This window comes from Sminthopsis crassicaudata, chromosome 1 (genome assembly GCF_048593235.1).
Source record: "Sminthopsis crassicaudata isolate SCR6 chromosome 1, ASM4859323v1, whole genome shotgun sequence".
NCBI classification, from domain to species: domain Eukaryota; kingdom Metazoa; phylum Chordata; class Mammalia; order Dasyuromorphia; family Dasyuridae; genus Sminthopsis; species Sminthopsis crassicaudata.
In genome coordinates, this window is record NC_133617.1 from 239,142,154 (window position 1) to 239,164,678 (window position 22,525).

General features: G+C 34.7%; 1 protein-coding gene across 6 annotated transcripts in view; it reads right to left on the reverse strand.

Moving 5' to 3' along the window:
- KCTD1 (potassium channel tetramerization domain containing 1) overlaps positions 1-22,525 on the reverse strand; it is a 253,367-nt gene that overhangs the window by 49,487 nt on the left and 181,355 nt on the right. For all 6 annotated transcript variants that reach the window (XM_074276982.1, XM_074277009.1, XM_074277019.1 and 3 more), the window contains exon 2: positions 6,212-6,390. In XM_074276982.1, the coding sequence (XP_074133083.1) occupies positions 6,212-6,390 (179 nt within the window). The remainder of the gene's footprint in view (positions 1-6,211; positions 6,391-22,525) is intronic.

Here is a 22,525-nt window from a genome sequence, read left to right on the forward strand (position 1 = left end):
GGGATTCCTTTTTACCTTAGAGATAACAGGGAGACACTGGAGTTTTCTAAGCAAGAAAGTAGCATAGTTGATATCTCAGAAATTTAGCAATACACAAGGCAGTGAAAGTTCTTTGAAGAATTTTTTTTTTTAATTTGCAAAAAAACCCAGAATTAAAAAAAAAAAATTCAGGAACATTTTATTCTTCTGGGATCTTTTGTTTGCTAAATGATTATATCCTCCTAAACACATCAAACTCACTTTCCCTTTGTACTCAGAGGGAAAAAAAAAAAACAAAAAACAAGAAAAAGCTTCTTCTGTTCTAGCTCCGAAATGAACATAAGACAGATATCAGTTGGAGGATGAACAAAGAAAAGGCTCTATGGGCCACAGAAAATGTTCTAAGCCTGATGCTCAGACACCTGAGCTGGACTATTTGTAATCCATTTTCAAATGTAGAATATTAAAGACACTGCCTAGTATAACGAAAAGGACATTGGAGCTGGGAGACCATCATATTTAGAGATATTTAGAGATAGAAGATATCTCAGAAGACCTTGTGCTCATTTTCCATTTGAAAAAACTGATTACAAGAAAAGTTAAGTGATTTGCCCTATTTTATGTATTAGATATTGCCACAGACCATCAAATTACTTATAGTCCAATTTTGAAAAAACTTGACTAAAAGGCAGAGCTGGAATTTGAACATAAATCCTTGGGACAGCCAGAGTACTTCAATTCTGGAACTGTCATTGTCTGGCTGTATGGAATTGGGTTTTTCTGATCTACAAAATAGACTACCAGATAAAGAGAAAACTCCATCAACTAATTGTTTTACTTTCTAATAAAAAGTTTAGGAAGGACAGTCATATTTGGAGTCTTATTGCTACAGCTCATTTTAATTAGTGCATATTATTTGCTAGGTACAAGGCTAGACATTGGAGATCCAGAGACAAAGAAACAGTTCCTAACCTTAAGAAGTTGCAGTCTATCAAAGAAATAACATACAAAATGTACACAAATTTTTGTTTGTTTGTTACATTTTATTTAGAACAGGCAAGCAGGAAAGGTTTAGGCAAAGGGAAAAGTTGGGGAAATTAAGAACGATTTCATGTGATCCCTTGAATAGAATTTTGAAGAAAAGTAAAGAATCTAAGAGGTGGAGGTGAGGTAGGAGTGTATTCAAGGCATGGGGCCAGCCTACATACAGGCCCAGAGAGGGATGATTGTGTGTGTGAAGAATAGCAAGAAGGCTAGTAGAGTGTAGAAAGTGCAATAATCTATGATATTGAAATGATAGGTTGGGACAAGGTTGTGAAAGGCTTTTAAAAGCTAATAGGTACAAAAACTACTTGATCCAGAGGGACTCTAGATGCAGCCATTCAGTTGCAAAATTCTGTATTTCAATAAAAACCTAGGTTTATATATATGTAAAGGTTATGCCTTTGCATATTTGCTATTTATCTTCCCTTAAGTAGAAGAGAACTAGACTAGAGTGAACTTCATGCAAGATCTTTCATATTTTAAAACTTTATGTGTAAACTCAACAAATTTGATTGTGTGAAAGGAACATTCAGATCTCTTTCAAAATGTACAGTAAGCAATTCAAAATTCAGTTGTTTATAGGAACTTTATAGATGTATACCTGTTTTGGGTCAAAAGCTGCAGATAGTTGTCATTTTGGAAGGAACCAAAGTAGCTCTACATGCATGTTTAAAAAGGCATCTGTATGATGATATTGATCTTAGAACCCAGCAACCCTACATGGTACAGTCAGGGGGAGAAGCTAGAACCATTAATCATTCACGAAAACAATTAGATTAGAATAGAGTAGAATGATGGGCAGAACGGATAATTGTGTCAGTTGTAGTAAAAACCAAACGAATATTTTTCGATCCAGGGATGCTAGCCTTCTGGCTATTCCATAAACAAGACAATTGATCTCTCCACTCTGGGCATTTTCTCTCTGGAATGCTCATTCTCCTCTAATCTAACTACTGACTTCTGGCTTTCCTTTAAGTTCTAACTACTAGGTTTTACAAATCCTCTTAACTTCAGTGTTTTCCCTCCACTAATTATTTCCTAGTTATTTTGTATATATCTCGCTTTGCATATATTTGTCTGCATGCTATCTCCCTCATTAGATTATAGGCTCCTTGAAGGCAGGGTCTGTATTTTGTTCTCATATCCCCAGAACTTAGCATAGTGCCTGGCACATAAGAGGTGCTGAATAAATTTTTACTAATGAATTAATGAAAGGAGAGATATTGGAGGCAAAGAAACCAGTAAGACAGCAGAGGCAAGACATACCACAAGTTGCCTATTGTTATAGGAATAAATAAAAAAGGGGAATCTGATCTACAGTGGATATGTGGTCAACCAGTATAAAAAGACAATGTTATCTTCTCTTTAAAAATTCTTTTAATTGATATTTTTGTTTTGACATCACATTCATTTCACAATATGTTCTTCCCCATTCCTTTAATCAGAAGGCCATCTTTATCAAAGATGCAAAAGAAATAAGATTAAAAAATCAGACAAAATTAGCCAACATTTCTACCATGTCAGACAATATATAAACTATTCCTTATCTTTATAGTCTCTCACTTTTACAATGATTAGAAGTCACAGTTATATATGGTATTTGGAGTTTTTATTGTAGCTATTGTTGTTTTTTCTGTTTACATTGTCACAGTGACTGTATACAGGTTTTTTCTTGATCTGTTCATTTTACTCCATCTAGGTTCATATAAATCTTCCAGTGATTCTTTCAATTCTTTTCTAACAAAGCAATAATATTCAACTATATTTTTGTACTACAACTTGTTAAGCTATTCTTAACTCAGTCCTTGTCTACTTTGTTTCTACTTTTCTCAAAAAGAAAAAGAACTATAAATCTTTTGATGTATATGGAAACTTTCCTTGTTTTTTAATCTTCCTGAGATATATGCCCAGCCATTGGCTCTCTAGGTCAAAAGAATAGGCATTTTTAGCCACTTTCAGTAGGACAATTCCAAATGATTATTGTTTTGTTTGCATTTCTCTTACTCGTTGTGATTTGGAACAATCTTTCATATGGTTTTAGTTAAAAATTCTTTTTTACAACTGTTTATATCTTTTGACCATTTATTCACTGGGAAATGGCTTCTTAGAGATTTGTGCTAATTCCCTATATATCTTAGATATCAGATCCTTGGCAGAGCCATTTTATGACAAAAAGTTTTTTCTCTATTTTGTGGTTTCCTTTCTTAGCTTCACCAACTTTGTGCAAAAAACTTAGCAATGTAATTAAAATTTTCTTTTTTGTAATCTCTGTTTTATTTGGTTAAGAGTTCTGCCATTTACCATTGTTAAAAGTAACTGATCTTGTCCTCTTCTAAATTTTTTTTTGGTCATGGTGTGATCTTTGATATTCAAGTAATGCATTTTGAGCTATTGCATATGATAAAAAGTAATGCTTATTCTGAACCTCATTATTGCTAAACTGCATTCCAGTTTTCTTAGAAGTTCTTATATGTACCACTTTCAAAAGTGGAAATACCAAATGTTAATAATCACTTGAAAACCATACAGTTTCACTAATAACAAAAAATTCAAATAACAAGTTGAGATAGCAGCTTATCTACCAATTTGATAAAAATCATTAAAAATTTAACTGTTCGTGGTGCTGATATAGAGAAAAAAAAACTTATGCTTTGATGGCAGAATTGTAAACTTGTAGAATCTTTTTGGGGGAATATTTTGGCAATAGGTAGAAAAAAGTTACAAATATTTTCATATTCTTTGACCCAAATAATGTTGTAGTTGAGAATATGCCTTGTGTTATTTTGTTTAAAGGTACAATCTTTTCAAAGGTGTTTATAACAGTACTATTTGTGATATAAAAAAACAAGAAACAATCTAACTGCACAATACTGGAGGAATAAAAATTCTCCCATCAATGTAATACGGTACTATTCTGTAATTAAAATGAGAAAGTATGAGGATAAGGAAATGTGTAAAGGCATTTGTGAAATGATACAAAAAAGAAAAAAAGAAATCAGAGCAGCAGAGCTAACATTAACTATAAGCATATGAGGGGAAATGAATACTAATGAAGACTTGGGAGGGAATGAAAAATAAGCTGACAATGACAATTCATAGGATAAATTTCATCCCTTTTAAACACAGTAGTTGCAATGTAAGCTTGGTTGACTATATTGATATTCATTATAGTTAATCATTATCTAAAATTATTTTTTAAAAGAAGAAAGATAAAGGAATGATTTGGCACTTAGTAAATAGCTTGAAAGAAAAAAAAATTCAGAACTTAGCAATGAACTAAATGGTAAGGCAATAGGAGGAAGGAAAGGAGGATAAAACAGAAGCTGATGTGCTAGGACCCACTGTGACAAGGAAGACAAAAATTGGAGAAAGCCTATGAAAAGAAGATGTGAAGATTGTTTTTTTTCAACCAAATTGGTGAAGCTATTTAGCAAGTCAAGAAATCTTTGAAACGCTCTGGATCAAGTGTGGCACTTTGACGTAGATGGTAGTTGAACCTGCCAGAGCAGTTGCTGTTGTTCAGGATTTTTAATAAGAGATTAAGAAGTCTTGAGATCATCCATAAACCAGTAAGTGGGTTGGTGAGGAAACAGACCTTCAGAAAAAGCACCACAGGAATAACAATGATATCTGATAATATCTAATAATTGTGAGATAATTAAAATGACAAAAAACAAACAAAACAAATCCCAGCAATAAATTCTCTGATTTTTCATCAGTGCCAAAGAAAAGTGATAGGAATGATCTTTCCAAAGAGCAAATTGGCTCATAGGAGAAGGTTAATCAGTTGGAAGAATTGTAACCAATTAAGAAACAAGGATCAGAAGAAAATGTTTTCTTATTATATATAAATGTGTAATCATTAATGTAACATATGCCAAGAGTTAAAAAAAAAAAAAAAAAAAAATTCAAGAAACGAATTGCTGCTACAGATTATGCCAGTTTATCTTTCTGGAGCTTAGTAAATGCTTGGTGTTTTTGGTTTTTTAAGGGTTTTTTTTTGGACACATTTAATATGGGACCTTTTCTTTTCTCCCTGGTATTCAGTATTTAAATGTAAAAGAAGCACTGATCTTTTCATTAACTGAAGTATGTAATAAAAAAAAATTCTTTCCTAGATACAAGTATTTACATGTGCAAAAATGTAATCACGATTATGGTAACAGACCACAGTATATAGTTAAATGTTCCAAGGGAAAGTACTCAGTCAATAATGCTGTTAAGTGACTGTTATGGTGATTACACATTTATAAACACACATACCAAAGAATATGTCAGGGAGTTAGTCAAGTTTCTGTGATAGCTTTGAGGCTAGATGTCTCCTTTTTAAAAAAGAATCATTTCCCTCCTATCTTAAGAACTCTTGAAACCAGACAACTTCTTGTTTTTTTCTATGAGTAGGAACAGAAATAGGAAGTGTACAGCCTCATGTCAGCTCATTCCTACTCATCAACTAACAGGACTAGCAAAGAACTGTTGTTCTGAAGAAGCAGAGCAGAGAGCCAGAGTGGTCAGCAAGACCATGAGTAGATGTTCCAGAGCAAAAGTGAATCCCTTCTTTGTGATTCTATTAGAACTGAGGGGGGGAAAAAATCCCACAAGCATTTACAGTGCCAGATTTAACATAACCCTCCCCCTACAAACACTTCTTTTGCTTGAGCTGTTCAGGATCTGAGACCATTTTTGCAAGATTGCCTTGTGTACCAAGACTTTTGCATGGTGTCCTGAAAAATCCTCCCTCACTGGAAAAATACTGTATCTCCTTTTCTGCTTTGCAATCTGATTATCTGCAAAATTCACAAACCAACTACCTGCCTGTAGACACATGTATATGGATTTATAAGGAATTGTGTTTTAGAACAGAAGGAAGAATAATAAGAGAGATAATACTTCTTTTGGAAATACATTAAGAAATATGAAGTTCTTTAGAAAAGTCAAATACAGTAGAACTCCATCATAACGAAGCTCCTTATAGTATGGATTTGGATATTCTGTGGGTCAACTGATGGCCTTGCAAACAAAACTGGATACAGTAAAAATCCATTACTACACAGTAAGTTTATATGGCAGTTAATCCTCTTCCCCAATGTCAGTGTTATGAAGGAGTTTCACTGTATCTGGCCGTGAGAAAAACATAGATTACCAAATGCATACACTTTGTCAACTGACTTGCCAGTTATCAAATTACCTTGATTCAGGGTATTTGGTGAGTGTGGCCAAGCTGCTGGTATACATGTGACCACCCACATCAATGTGGACGGGTGCATTGGATTTTGTGAGCTGTGCTGGAGTAGGAATGCCTTGATTGTTCAATGGAGATGCAGGGGATCTAGTGATCAGAGGTCTTGACATATTGGGCCGACTGTCCTACGGAGAGACAAGCAAGTTTAGACATTTTTCTTTTTTCTTTCCTTTTTTTTAAGGCAAAAAAGAAAATATACATAACATAGTGAATAAGTAAATGATTAAAGCTGACATTCTTTATATGTTAAAATCTGAAAGCCAGTGAATCTTTAAAATTTCACCAGTTCTCATTTATACTATAATGAATGACAGAAAAATAAATGCTTTAACTGACAAAAGAAAGGACAATTTTACATGTTCAATGATAAAGATTTGTTCTTAATTAATATTTATTTCAAATAATTTTGTGAAATAGGAGGGTCCATTATACTAATGAATTCACCTTCCATTTAACAATGGGAAACTTCACATGAAGAATCACTAATCACTTTAAATTAGAAGATAATCAAAGCCTAAAACAATAAGCATTTAAATAAAAATATCCATGATTTCTCTTTGATATGCATTTAGACTAGATGAATACAAACCTTTAGCCTTTATACAAACCTAGTTCCACAGACTCTTTTCTGGAATTTCTTTTTGTCAAATTAGAAGTTAAATGAATTTGTTAAGCTGTTCCAATACTTAAAGTAACTCTAAAAATAAAGTCAATAGACTATGTTTTTAACCAACCACTTAGGAAGTGCAAAATTTAGTAATGTGTATTTAGTGTGTATCACTTTTTTTTTAACTTTTTGTCGAACTTAATTCTTTGTGTCTTTTACCTTCAATAGTGTTTGAAAAAACCAAACTGCTTTCTGTGAAAAACAAAACAAATTACATCCCGATTGATAAATGTGTCCTTGTGAGGAATGTGTGAGGGATAAGGGCAAGCGTGTAACTTTTTAAGGAAATCAAACTTCAAAAGAAAAACAGAAGTACATGCTGATGCATCAAATATTAAATACAGTCACATGGGAATAGGTGTAATGTTATAAAGGCAAATATCTTTAATTTATATAAGACAGGATTCAGGGCAATTTGTCTTGATAATCAGAACATTTCTGAGTTGCTGGGATTAAGAAAGAGTATTGCTGAGACCATGAAATGTTGCTTCCCTCCTAAGTTTATGATACAAATATTTCAAACATGGCTTGAACATTTTACACTGCTTAAAAAAATTAAAGCACACATTACAAAGAAAGCTAAAAGTCAGGTATTTGGCACATTGTTATTCGTTGAAAGGGACTAGGATTTAAGGTCTCCATCTCAGTAATAAAGTGAGAGTATTTAAGATGAAAGTCACAAATACAGTAACAGACTTATAAAAGAGAAAGAGATTGTTCTTTGGAATAAGCAGACAATGTGGGTCAAATATAGTGATAAGGCATAATAAAAAGCAAAGAAATGCTTTTGATAGAGATCATAAGGGGGAAGTCATCGAGCTTTTGTTCATAAAATGCAGTGTGATAAAATATAAATTTGCAAAACATCATATGTTTTATGATCTGGAACTGCTTTAGGAGCTACCTGGGGCACAACTGCTGGAATATTTAGCATTAACCACATGTCCAGGCATGATGCAGAATAAACATGCTTCTTAGAATGCTCAGCCACTCCTATGAATGGAGTAGTGATTGGGCTTTTGTACACACGGTTTACCATCTGTGTTCTATATGCTGCATCGAAGAGGGCCAACAAATAGTAAAAGAAGAGGAATTAATGAGGTGGTGGGTAAGAGGAAATATGAAACAAAGACATGAAATTGGTAGAAAATATAAAAATAAGCAGCCGAAGAAAAGAAACAAAAAGAGAAAAGTAGCATTTGGAAAATGTTTTAAAATTTTTCTTCTTAAAATGGAAACATAAAACATATGCTATTTTACTTCCTTTTAGAGAATGATTTTGTGGCTGAGAAACACATACTCTAAGATACATTCACACAAACCCCTGTTATGACTGAACACATCACAGCACCATGGAGTCTGTAATAGTTTTTCAATTGGACATATTCTATATCCTGCCCGAGGGTGCTCAGAAGAAAATGAACAGATTTGCAGGGTTAATATTGTAGTTAGACTGTGACCTCATTCAGTGAAGCTATAACACTGCAAGGACTGTATAGAAGGAGAAGAATTTAAAGCGTAGCAGATCACCTGAAGGGTTCCAGATTTCTTGGGGTATATGCCATTTAGGCTGTAAATCATAAATAGACAGAAGCTTCAAAGTCTAAAATTAGATCAGTGCTTCTCAAAGAAGGGGCCATGAATCCATATGGTTAACGAGCAAGTTACAGAGCCCAACAAAGCAAAACTGGTACTCCATTTCTTTGTGTATCCATCCCTCTTTCTTGTCTCTTTATCCTGTGTCCCTATGCTTAAAGGTCTGGGTCACTCCAAGGCTAAGCTGATAACATCTGAAAGGGCTTAAAGTTTTACTCCTCTTGGAGGTACTTGTATTTTGCTAGTGGACTTTCTAGTGGTCACATATTTCAGACAGGAAGGGAGAAATGGGACCTGAGGTAATCATGAGAGTACTTGGCTGCTTGCCCTTGTTAAGACTAACCTAGGCCTAAGACCTATGGAGCTCAGAACAGCTATTTGACAGTAGCAATCATAAGTTTAGTTAGTCCAACTTTTTTTTCTTTTTACTTTATTTAGTCTTCCCCTCATCATTCACCTCCATTACCATCTCATGCTATACAGATGAAAATGCTATTTTAAACAGGAAAGCTGTCCCCATATATAGATTATGTCAGCCAGCCAGAATGTGGATCCACTAACACTACTGGAAAAACACACATCTGCCCGATTGGTGGCAGGCCAGAACATTTCTAATAGTCTTTTGCCCACTCCTTGGGAAAAGGTCTCACCATCCCAGCATTACTGAAATTTCACTACTTTTCTTCTCTTTGAAGGGATAATGCAGGAAGAGAAGACTGATAATAACACCTGCCTTCCAGAATAATTGTGAAAATGGAATGAGATGATATTTGTTGAGTTTTATAAATGTTAAAGTACTAATGCTATCACCATCACTATTATTTTGAAGTATTTTGAAAATCTCTAGGTTAGATCAACAAACAATGTTTAAAACTTCAAATGTTTTTGGAGAAAGATACTCGATAGTTTCAAAGAACTGAGATAAAAATACAAAAATTAAGTTATAGTAAATAATATTATGGTTTATAGAATAATTTCCTCAACTATGAAGCAGATAATGCAAATATGAATCAGAGGCTCAGAGATGTTGTAATTGCTTTTGGTCACACAATTAGTAAAAGCTGAAGTTGAGATTCAAATCTAGATCTCTTCCCTTAACCCAAATCTTTAAAAACATTAAAAAAGAAAAAAAAAATCTTTATTTGACCATCACCCATTTAAAATAGCCTATTATTTCACTCTGCTTTTCTACAGCCAAATAATTAGAAAAAGCTGTCTACTCTTATCTGTACTTCCTTACCTCTTATTAACTTTTCTTTTCCTTCTAATTTGGCTACATACTCATCATTCAATTGAAGCTATTTTCTCCTAGGTAACAAACAATCTCTCTTTTAAATAAAATAAGTTTTATTTTATTTTCATCAAGATCTGCATTCTCTCCCTTCTATCTCCCACTCCACCCTCACCCCACAGAGAAAGCAAGAAAAACAAAACCCCTGCTATGCACATGTATTATCAAGCAAAACAATATCTATCCTACACTGGCCATGTCCAAAGAGGAAAGGTATGTGTCAATATTCATTTTCTCTCTCTCTCTCTCTCCCCTCTTCTTCCCTCACTCCTTCCACACCTCTCCCTAGTCTTTATTGGTTACTTCATCAATACTTATTGATTCATTTGTTTTTCTCTGTTTCTGTCTCTCTCTCTTTCTCTTGCACAGGCACTCTCTCTGTCATCCTCCTCTTCTGCTTGTCTTCCCCTCTCCTCTCCTCTCCTTTCCACTTCTCTCCCTAGTCTTTATTGGTTATTTCAACAATACTTATGGATTCATTTATGTTTATGAAGATAAACCCTAAATCTGTATTTCTCACCCTAATCTTTCCCCCCTGAGGCTGGGGTTAAGTGACTTGCCCAGGGTCACATAGCTAGGAGGTGTGAAGTGAGGTCACATTTGAACTCAGGTACTCCTGACTTCAGGGCTGGCGCTCTAACCACTGCACCATCTAGCTGCCCCTTACCTTAATTTTTCTTTCCTGAACTCCAGAATCAACTTCCTGCTAACCATCTCTAACTAAATATTCCTATTCATTGTTGTTACTTAGTCTGACTTGAGTCATGTCTAACTCTTCATGACCCTATTTGGTTTTTTTGGCTTTTTTTTTTTTTTGGCAAAGATACCAAAATGATTCGCTATTTTATTTTCCAGCTTGTTTTATAGATAAGGAAACTGAGGCAAACAGAATTTAATGACTTCCCCAAGGTCACATAGCTAGTAAGTGTCTGAAGCTGGATTTGAACTCAGGATTTGGACCTATGTTCCATAGGCATCTCAAATCCAACATGTCTGAAATAGAATTCATCTTACTATCTAAGCCAGGGGTTCTGAACTTCTTCATAGATCAGGGATTTCTTTGACAGTCTGAGGAAACTTATGGACTTCATCTCAGAATGTTTTTAAATGAATAAAATAATATAAATAAGGATTATAAAGGAAATCAATTGTATTGAAATGCAATTATCAAAGTTAAAAAAAAAAACAAAACAAATTTACAGACTGTTCCTCCTCCTCCCCTCTTTCGCCTTAAATCTACTTCTCCTTAAAAATTCCCCGTCTTTCTACTGAGGACACCATCAGCCAGCCATCCAGGTTCAGGGCCCTGAAAATATCATTAACTCTTCACAATCTCTCAGCCTTAATGTAAGAAAAAACTTTTAAGATCCAAACATTAGAAAAAAATTTTCTGACAAGTAAACTTTTCCAAAAAGCAATGGAAAGTGATGAGTCTCCACTGAAGAGTTCTTTAAGCAAGGGCTTTTGCAGCAGAATATTTTTCAGGGACAGGCAGATTAGATTCTGAAATATGATAATACTGAGACTAAGTCAGTTGCCAAATCATGTCAATTCTAACTTTCGTTCCTTTCTCTTCACTTTCACAACAGCTTCATCACCTCTTGCTTGGACCACTATATCTGCCTATTTGTATTCCTGTATCCAGTCCCTCCTCACTCCAGAACCTCCTCCATTTAGTTGCCAAGAGTCTTAGTAAAGCACACATCAGCCTACAATTTTTCTGCCCAAGAGTCTTCAGTTTCCTATTGCGATAAGGATGATTTTATAAAGCTTTTGCCCATCTGGCACCAATTCACCTTCCAAGGTTAATTTCCTCTTATTCCCTTTCACAATCTCTACATTTCAGCCAAACTGGCCAATCTGCCGTTTCTCAAAATTGGTACTACAGCTCTTGGACCCATGCTTTTATGCAGGTTATCCCATATGCCTAGAATGCATTCCCTTCTTTCCTCCAAACTCATTAGAATCCTTAGTGTCTTTCAAGGTTCTCTCAGGTATTACAGCTTTCCAGAAGTCATTTCTGGGCTCCCTCCCAATCGATGCTCTCTTTCTCCTCAAATTGATTTGCATCTACTTAGCTATGCAAATATTATATTTCCCCCCCCCAATACTAGGTAATCTTTTCATTTTATCTTTGTATTCTTGTTTAACTAGCACTTGGAATTAGTTATAGGTGCTTAATAAAAACTAGATTTTGATTTGCTTCTAATGCCAAGTCCTCTGCTCCTTAAATGCCATTACTCTGTCTCTTATGGATGCTGCTTAAGTATACAACTGAAGTATATGTGGTCATTACAAAATACTTTCTACATCTTTACTTAAATTATGAATGGAAAATCAAATGCAAATAAGCTCAAAGTCAATCAAATAACTCTAACAAAAACAATAGTATTAGCTTTTTGAATTATCAAGTGCTTTTTTTTGTCATGTCACATTTTGTAAAAAAAAAAAAAAAAAAAAAAGCAAAATAAAGACAACAACAAAAAAAAAAACATTTAAAAATGAAGGGTGGAGGGAGGAGGGAGAGAGGAACACAGTTTTGGCCTGGATGTTCTTAAAAAAACCTATCTTAAAAGAAAACAAAACAAAAAATCTAACAACAACAAAATCCAACTTCAGAAGGGAATGGCTGCCCTAAGATTTTCATTTCTGATTGTTCCTTTGTTCATAGATTGTCAGAATGATCAATTTATTTTTTTCTTAAACTTCATATATCAGTTTCTGGCTGAAAAAAACTTTGTAGTTTTGCACATCCATCTCAACTGCCCAATACCAATGATTTTCTGATGGCAGGATCCTGGAAGGGATTTGGCTTCAGGCACCTTTCAAATGAATCTGATGAAAACCTTAGCTCCTAAGTCTAAACTTGCTGTATGCTATGGAAATGGGAGCCTGGGGAGCAATGCCTTGGACTAAATGAGATGAAGTTTCAGCTTGAAAGTGGTAATGAGTTTATTTGCTGGGGATATATACCATATCAAGTTTTACTATGATGGTAGACTACTAACTATTTCACTGTGGAAATAAGCTGACTCTTTAGTTATCCTCAGAACTGCATTTCAACAGAATAATTTTATTAGTGCATTGAAAGAGTTTTCGTTTTCCATATTAAATGACAGTAGAGATGGGACTTTAAGCAAGATTACAAAGTTTGCACAAAATTTAGCTAGGGTAGGCATCCATAAAGATATTCTGAGTGCATCGTCAATACCTCAATAATTTGGAATGATTAAGAACAGGATTCTTTTGGTGAACTGAATTTCCTGGTTAACTGATGGTCAAGGACCCACAGGTCCTTGTCTGAGGCCAGGATGCTCATCCAAGAAGGTTGGAACTGTATTATTTCCCTTGGGAATATTTTGTCCATGGGGTAATGTCTTGGCTTATGCATTCTTAGAAATACAGCATTTTTTTCACCTACCACAAATCTTCAGTCTGGTAACAATATAACTAACTGCAATAACAACAAATTTTAAAAGAGATCTCATAAAAGCACAAAGTAAAAGTGTTCTCAGATGACTTTAGCTAAGCAGAAAATGTCTATGGGGAAAATGAAGCCATTCCCCAAAATTTCACATAAGGAAAGCAACAAAAAGCTTTCCAAGTCCTTTTAGTGTAAGTATAATGCCCTAAAACTTTTTCTGGAGGTAAATAAACCAGCAACATCACTTATTTGAAAATAAAAGAGAAGCACAAGGAAGCAAGAAAGGTTTGGGAGAACTCTAAAACAAATTTCAAAAATCCATGAACCTCATTTCTAGCAGTTCTCATTTAAAGGTCCACTCAGTCACTAAGAGTTATGCTGAGGCATAGTGGAGAGTGTTGGGCTTGGAATCAGGAAAATCTGGGTTTGAATTCCATCTGACACTTATTCACTGTGTTTTTAAATATGGTCAAATCACTTAACTTTTCTGAACCTTGAGCTGAGGTACAATTTATTGATGGATTGGCTAAAGGCAATTCACACACTAAGGAAGTCACTGATAGGGAATGGGTTATACACAATTATAAGTCACAAAGTTTCTTGATCCTCAGCATATCAGAAGGAATTAAGCAGACGGAGGAAAGATCCTGCTAGTTGAACACACTTTTCATCAAAAATAGTAAGATATAACATCTAGAATCATAGAATCTTAAGAATCAAGAGGTTGTACAGAGGTCATCAAATTCAACCTGTACCCAAATTATGAATCCTGTCTAAAATACCCCTAATAAATAGTCCTCCAGCGCCACTTGAAGACTTTCTATGACAGGAGCCAACTTTCTTTCTCTAGGCCCGAGGCCAGTTCCATTTTTGGATAGTTCTAAATATCAGAATAATTTTCCTTAGGATGAGTTGAAATATTTATACCAGTAACAGCTTCTTCCCCCTGGTTCTAGTTTTGTCATCTAGACTTTGTCATCAAGTCTACTTGTGCTATTACTCCCTTTAACAATCCATCAAATGCAAAGTCATTTGCCATTGTGCCATGACAATAAGGAAGGAGGCAAATTTAAAAAGTAGATAAAAAGAGCTTAGAAACCATAGCAGTCTTGGGACCACTAACTACAGAGGCACAGGCACACGCAACTTAGTGGAAATAGAGCACTGGGACACTACAACCCATTAGCTAATATTTATAATAACATTTATAGAAATGGCATTGTAAAGGCTTACAAAGTGCTTTCCTCGCAACCACTTAGTGGAACCAAGAGAATATTGTATGCAGTAACAGTAACATTGTTTGAAGAACAACTAAGAGACAAAGTTATTCTGAATATTATAAATACTCAGGATATATGAAGGAAAATGCTAACCATCTCCAGGGAAAAAACTGATAAATAGAAGTATGCATAGTATGGTTTTACATATACACATATACTTACTTATATATACATACACTTGTACAAGTGTATGTGTGTGTGTGTATGTGTGTGTGAAAGGGTAGTTCTCTCTAGTGTGGAGTTGGAAGGGAGGAAGGGAGAAAATTCAGAATTCAAAATATTAACAATAAATAAATAAAATTATTTTTAAAAGAGAGAAACAACCTGTCCATGTTGATAGCTAGTGCAAGCATTATTAGTCACATTTTACAAAGTAAACTGAGGTTCAGAAAGATTATATGACTTTTCCATACAGATAGAAAGGGTTAAATCTAAGATGTGAACTTCAGTTTTCTGACTCTAGCCTTCTATGTATTATTTCTCAATTATGAGGTATATCAAGAAAATATTAAACTAAATTACATTCAATTTGTTGTTCAATTGTTTCAGATGTTTGACTCTCCATGATGCTATTTGGAGTTTTCTTGGCAAGATACTGAAGTGGTTTTCCATTTCTCTCTCCAACTCATTTTACAAATGAGGAAACTGAGGCAAATAGGATTAAGTGACTTGCTCAGGGTGACAAAGCTAGTTAATATCTAAGGCTATTTTTGTACTCAAGTTTTCTTGACTCTAGGTCCAGTGCTCTATCCACTGTACCACTTAGATGCTCCTATCCAATTATAAATGTTAAATTATACTGAATGATATTCAAATGTTAAATTATATTCTTCCTCTCCTAGAAAGATAGAAATTACCTTACTAAAATATTATCTATATACAATCTGAGCATCCTTATCCCAATTCCCACCTCCACCGAGTGATACCCAGACTCTTATTGGCTACATTCCCCCCCCTCCCCCCCCCCAGGGTTCTTAGGGTAACCTACAATCCCCCTCTGGCATGCTTTATTCAGTCAGGATTAAGTAGCTTTTAGAAAAGGGATATTCGCTAAAGTGGTACAATAAGAAAAGTTGGTACAAAACATGATCACAAAGGTCAGTGACACATTCTTGCCTATGTCCAGAGTACACAAAGAGTGGGCCTGAGTTTAGAGAGCAAATACAGCAGAGGTAATTTGTAGTTCTTGACAGCTGGAAGCCTTTTCCCCTCCCCCACCATCTGCAGGATGTGCAGGAAGTGACTGTGCATCCACCTGGCCTTGGCTCTTGATGCAAACAGTGCTATCTGCTGATAGGGGGATACCAGCAGAACACTGAAAGGAAGATGGAATAGCCATTCTGCAGGTGGGAGACTGTGTAGTGTCTTTGCTAGTTCTTGGGGTTCTGGGTGTCCAGTCTGTTCTTGGCTGCGAACGATGCAGACATTGTACCTGTAAGGTCTAAGCTTAAATCTCATCTCAGACTAGGGGACTAGTTGTGTAACTAGTCACTTAACCTCTGTTTGCCTCATTTTCCTCCTCTGTAAAATGGGAATAAAAATAGCACCCACTTCCCAAAGTAAGTTGTGAGGATCAAAGAGAAAATGTCTATAAAGCATTTTGCAAACTTTAAAGCACTATCCAAATGCTAGCTATTATTATTACTACGTATCATTACTGCTATTATTATTGCTGCCACCAGCTGATAGGGGATACTATTAGGGATATCAAGAGAAAAATGAGAAGTCTAATATCCTCTGGACCTTTCAAAATCACAAAAGTGATCAAAGGATGGTAGACCCTTTGCAGGGCAGCAAGGCTGAAGGTAAGCCATGGCTACTCCCTCCTCCCTCTACTCCAGGTGGTAACTTCTCACAAAGGTGCTAGAAAACCTAAAAATCTCCAATTTCTAGAAAAGCCTTTCCTTTATCAACTCATTTGAAAATTTATGGATAGTTCCTGTGAGCCTGACCTAGTTTCACAGGCTACTGGCCAGGTGTCAATTTATCCTTAACAAGCTAAAGGTCAGGATTCTTCACCTTTTCTATGTCACGGATCCTACTAGCAGTTTGATGAAACCTATGGATCACCTGTCACAATCAGCTTTTAAATGCACGAAATAAAATAATACAGAATTACAAAGGAAACAATTATGTTGAAATACAGTTATTAGACTATATATAGATATACAGAAACAAGCCAGCCAACCCAATAATCCCCTCAGATCTAAGATCTTTTTGAATAAATGAATGAGACATACTCTTATCGAGGTAAGGCAACATAGCTAAAATGGGAGGGGGGAGTGTCAATCTTACCTTTATAACAATATGTACTGGAATAAATTTTGGAATATTTTCTTAAAGTGGTAAAGATTAAATATAGATTTGGCATCTGGAGAAGTAAACTTCCATTATGAGGCCACTTACGTGATATAATGCATTACTTAACATAAGTGAGTGAAATATGACCTCACATTTGAAAAACCAAGTTTAATTAATGACTCAGTTAATGATATTATACTACATGCCTAACAAGATGAGTTTCTCTGTGTTTGGGTTGGACTACATGGCCTCCAGTATTTATTCCAGCTCTAAATTGATGATCCTATAATCCTATAGAGGGGCTCCATTCCAATGAGGGAAATGACCCCTGGAACTAGAGAGTATTTATGCTGGCACAGCAAGCAATAACTTTTGTCACAAAACAATTAGAGAACAGGACAATATATAATCAGATGCTAATGGCATAAAATAGTTAACAAACAGAAAAGCAGTTAAAGAATGGGGAGACCAAAAGAAATATTAAAGAGGGGAAAGGGACCTGTTTGTGCCAAAATGTTTGTGGCAGCCCTTTTTGTAGTGACTAGAAACTGGAAGTTGAATGGATGTCCATCAATTGGAGAATGGTTGGGTAAATTGTGGTATATGAATGTTATGGAATAATATTGCTCTGTAAGAAATGACCAGCAGGAGGAATACAGAGAGGCTTGGAGAGACTTACATCAACTGATCCTGAGTGAAATGAGCAGAACCAGAAGATCGCTGTACACTTCAACAACAATACTGTATGAGGATGTATTCTGATGGAAGTGGATATCTTCAACATAAAGAAGATCCAACTCACTTCCAGTTGATCAATGATGGACAGAAATAACTACACCCAGAGAAGGAACACTGGGAAGTGAATGTAAATTGTTAGCACTACTGTCTATCTACCCAGGTTACTTATACCTTCGGAATCCAATACTTAATGTGCAACAGGAAAATTGGATTTACACACATATATTGTATCTAGGTTATACTGTAACACATGTAAAATGTATGGGATTGCCTGTCATCTAGGGGAGGGAGTAGAGGGAGGGAGGAGAAAATCTGGAAAAATGAATACGAGGGATAATGTTATAAAAAAATTACTCATGCATATGTACTGTCAAAAAATTTATAATTATAAAATTAAAAAAAAAAAAAGAAAGAAAGAATGGGGAGACCAAGGGGAATAATGAATGACATAGGAATGACTCCAGAATAAAGGGCTGGGCTAAGGGAAGAAAGGAATGTTTAGAAATGTGAGAAACAAGAAATAGTTGTGTGTGTGTGTGTGTGGGGGGCAATTATAAAGTAATTATTAAAAATTAGTGTTCTTATAATGGTTTTATTCATATTGATTAAAGAGCAAAGAGTAACCAGGATTGCAAAGGCAGGTATAAACATATAAATCTCAATTTGCTTTAGAAACTCTTGACTAGCAGAAAAAAGCTTAGATCAGATTTAGTTTCTTCAGATAAATCTATAGTCCGAATCATAGAGGCATAAAACAGAGTGCTTCACAAATTCTTTGTAAAAGAGGGGTAAGTAGGTAAAGCAATGAACTTATATGTAACCCACTTTGCCCATGCTCAAGTACTTATAAACCTCACCAAGATATGCTACATCTTTTGCCAGATGTGGATTATCCATAAGACACATTTTCGCTTAATATAAATTGACAGGGGGCAGCTAGGTGGCGCAGTGGATAGAGCACCAGCCCTTAATTCAGGAGGACCAGAGTTCAAATCTGGTCTCAGACACTTAACACTTCTTAGCTATGTGACCCTGGGCAGGTCACTTAACCCCAGCCTCAGGAAAAAAAAAAAAAAAAAAGAAAAGAAACTAATATAAATTGATATATTGTTGTTTGGATAAGTTTTTCTGTCAAACTGCAAAATATAATGAAGAAAATAATTTAGGTAATCATATGAAGAATGATGACTTATTTGTTTACTAAATTTATCTCTTCATTCTCTAGAAGACAATAAACTTGTATATGAGAAAATTCAGGTAAAAATCTGTCATATCTTCTTTTGTAATGACATAAAACAAATTTACAATTTTTTTTTCTCTACTAGTATCTCTCATATACTTTTTTGAAGATCCTTAAAATCACATAAGAATAATTTCTAATCTATTTAAAATTTTGGTATTTTATGCATTTCTTAATCTGAAAAGGCAACATTGTTGGATAAATTCATATTAAATAGATCCTGCTCTGATTTAAATATAGTATATTACTTTTAAAAAAGGAAAATTACAGTGAAAAGTGTTGGCTGGAGAGAAGCACTTTGGTTGAATATTTCTGAGGTATGAGGAAAAAATGAGGAAAGATCATTTCCTCGCAATTTTGTATTTTAGATGCTATTTATCATACATAGAGATGATTTTATTTACATATCATCACCAGGATGCACTTTACTTTCCCAAGGGTGATAATAGATTTGCATTGACCATTCCATTCATGTTTAGTGTATGGCCACAAAGAATTTACAATTAACTGGTCTCAAAGAGGTTCTAATCCATGACAGTGGTCACATCAGTTTGGCTCCTTAATGGAGTTAATAGGCCATTGACAGTAATAGAATTAAATAATAAATTTGCTTTAATGGTTTCCTGAATTTGAAAGTGTTTAATACTGTGTCCCAAAAATCTTAGTGCAATTTAAAACTTAATAAAACTTACTGATGCTTAAAATTTTGCTAAGAATTTTGGAATTCCTTGTATAATTTCAAGGATGAAATGCATTTTAGGGAATAATAATAAGACATTTACAAAGTACTTTAAAGTTTTTTTTTTCCTTATGACTACCCTGGGGGAGATAGGATATTATTTCCGCTTTACAGATGAGGAAATTGAGGTTCATAAAAGTGAGGTGAGTAACCCAGTGACTCAGATAGATAATAACCAGCTTTTAAAATTCCAAGTCAGGGTAAATTAAAACTCTGTAACCCTCTCCTGAAATAGGTGAATATTCCTGACCTTCATTTTGAACAGATATAATTGTTATTTTAATATGCTTTGGTATAATGATTTTTTAGAATGAATCTAAGAGTTGTAAAAAAAAAAGAGATAAGACTCTATTAAAATTAAGACCTGTTAACAACTGTGGTTGTCTAAAGAGAAAGACATTCACAAACATATATATCTACAAGCATGTGAATATGCAAAATAGATACGATACTGCAAAGTTTATATTCAATTATTTGTATATTCAATAGACATTTAACACCTACCATATGTACTGCACTATGTTAGTGTAAAGGCTTTTGATCTTAAAGTTACAACATCATTGGGCAGACAAGTCAAACATAATATATCATTGTGATATATCATAATATATCAGCATAAGTACTATGAGAAGATATATTTGATTGAGCTATATTCATTCCATTTACTTGAGTCCCTACTAAATGCAAGGTTCTGTGCTAATGGGGAATACAAATTTGAATAATATACATTTCCTATTCTAAAGATAAGGCTTATACACAAACAAATATGTAGTAATTACACAGGTACACAACTGAATAATAGGAAAATAAGTGCTCTATGTGTAAGAGAGACTTTAAAAGTGTGACCAAAGGAAAGTGGAATCCCTTTTGGACTTGGAGGGAAGGCTTTATGATAGAGGTAGCATTTAAGTTATGTTTTGAAGTTTGTTTAGAATTTCAACAGATAAAGAGAATGTAAACACATTCCCAGCATGGAGAAAAGTAGAAGAGAGGGTATCAAAGCAAGAAAGCATAGAGTATTTTGGGAAATGTAAGCAATCCAGTTTCACTGTAATGTAGTGTTCTTGGAAGAGAATGGTATGCGATAAAGTACCTGAGTACCAAGATAAATAGTTTTTACTTTATGAAGTAGGCATTGGCAAGTCATTAGATGTTTTTGAGCAGAGAAGTCACATAATCACAGCTGCCAGAGTGTTAATATGGTAGTAAAACACAGGATGGATCAAAGCAGGAAAAAACATGGCAGCAAAGAAAAAGGTTTACAAAAAAGGTTTGCAATTAATTAGTCTAGGCCAGAGGTTCTAAGATCAAAAGGGATCCATGGATAAATTTCCTAAGGTCCATGAACCTGAAGGGGGGAAAATTACATATTTCTTATCATTAATCTCAAACTGAAACTTAGCATTTCCTTTAGAAAAATTATAGCCTTTATCAGACAGTCAAAGGGATTGTCCATAACACAGAAAAGATTTAGGGTGCAGCAAGGTGGCTCAATAAATATCTGGCCCTGGAATCAGGAGGACCTGAGTTCAAATTTGACCTCAGACACTTAACACTTACTAGCTGTATGACCGTAGGCAAGTCACTTAACTCCTCCTCAATTTTTTTTAAAAACATCTATGCAAAATATAAGCAATGCCTAACCTTGGATGATGGAATGAATAGCAAAGGAAGGCTCTTTAACCTTGGTGATTGGGGAAATTATAATATTAAACCTGCACATATATGTATGTATATATACACATGTTTTATACACACATATGTGTGCATGGTGTCTAGTGAAGCATTTGATAAGCCAAAGATTCCCTTTGTACTACACATAATTGTCCTCTAAATTGTAATTTGGAAGTTCAGACTTTTGATTGCATTTTCTTAAAGGAGTGGGAGGAAAGGGATCACTATGTTGTCTGTACACATCTATATTTGGAATTAAACTTCATTTAGAGAAGGGTACTAGCTATACTGTATCTAACTTTCTCAAATCTTGTATTTTCCTTTTATTTTTTTAAAAAAGGAAAAACAAAGACTGACTATCCCATCCTCACCTAGGGTGGAAGGGCAATAACTCTTCACAAGCTGGAGCCTACTCTGGTCATTCCAGAGCTTTGACCCAATTAATTTCTGACCCAGGCTAATCAGCTCTTCTAAGGCAATCTGGTGGCCCTGGGGAGGGGGGAATGGCAGTGGGTTTATCATATGAAAGTTAAACTTACTGTAGACACCCAATTAGCTTGAAGGCCCACTAAACTCAGAACTCCAGAGTTCCTGAGATCTACCAGCTTCAACCTCCCTTTTAGCTGTAATTAAAGGCATGTACCAGCATATGCTTAAAATATTTTCCCTGATAAGATTTCCAAACATTTTTCTACATACATAATATAGTCAAAAGCCATTGACAGTGAAGAAACCTGAATTCTAGCCAATGATTTTCACTTATGACCTAGCACAATTATTTTTGGTTACTGTTCCTGCATCTCCTCCTTTATAAAATAGCAAGAGTAGGGAAATGGATTAGAGATAGCTCCCTAAGGACCAGTCCTGAAATTCTATGACTTTAAAAATGATAGCAATTCGAACATTTTTTTTGTTAAGTAAGTCAGTGCAATTAGGATAGATATGAAACATGATTTAATGAACTGAAGTCAGAACTGATGAAAAACAATCTGAAATGTTAAAAAAATAAATAAATAAAATGGCCAGCTTCTAAGGAAAAAACTAAGACAAAACAAACAAACAAACAAACAAAAAAAAAAAAACCATTAAAAGTTCCTGAACAAGAAGACTATGCTCCTGGCTGGTTTGAAAAAATAAACTATAAGGTGCCTGGTGACACAAAGAAATGTCTTGTGAAATAATGTGACTAAGAGGCCAAATGCCTATTCCAGAATGACACTCTAATATTGCTTTCCTAAGACAGTTTGAAAATTGCTTATCTGAGACTTTCTCAAGAAGTAAAAACACTCCCTTTAGCACTATAAAATGGA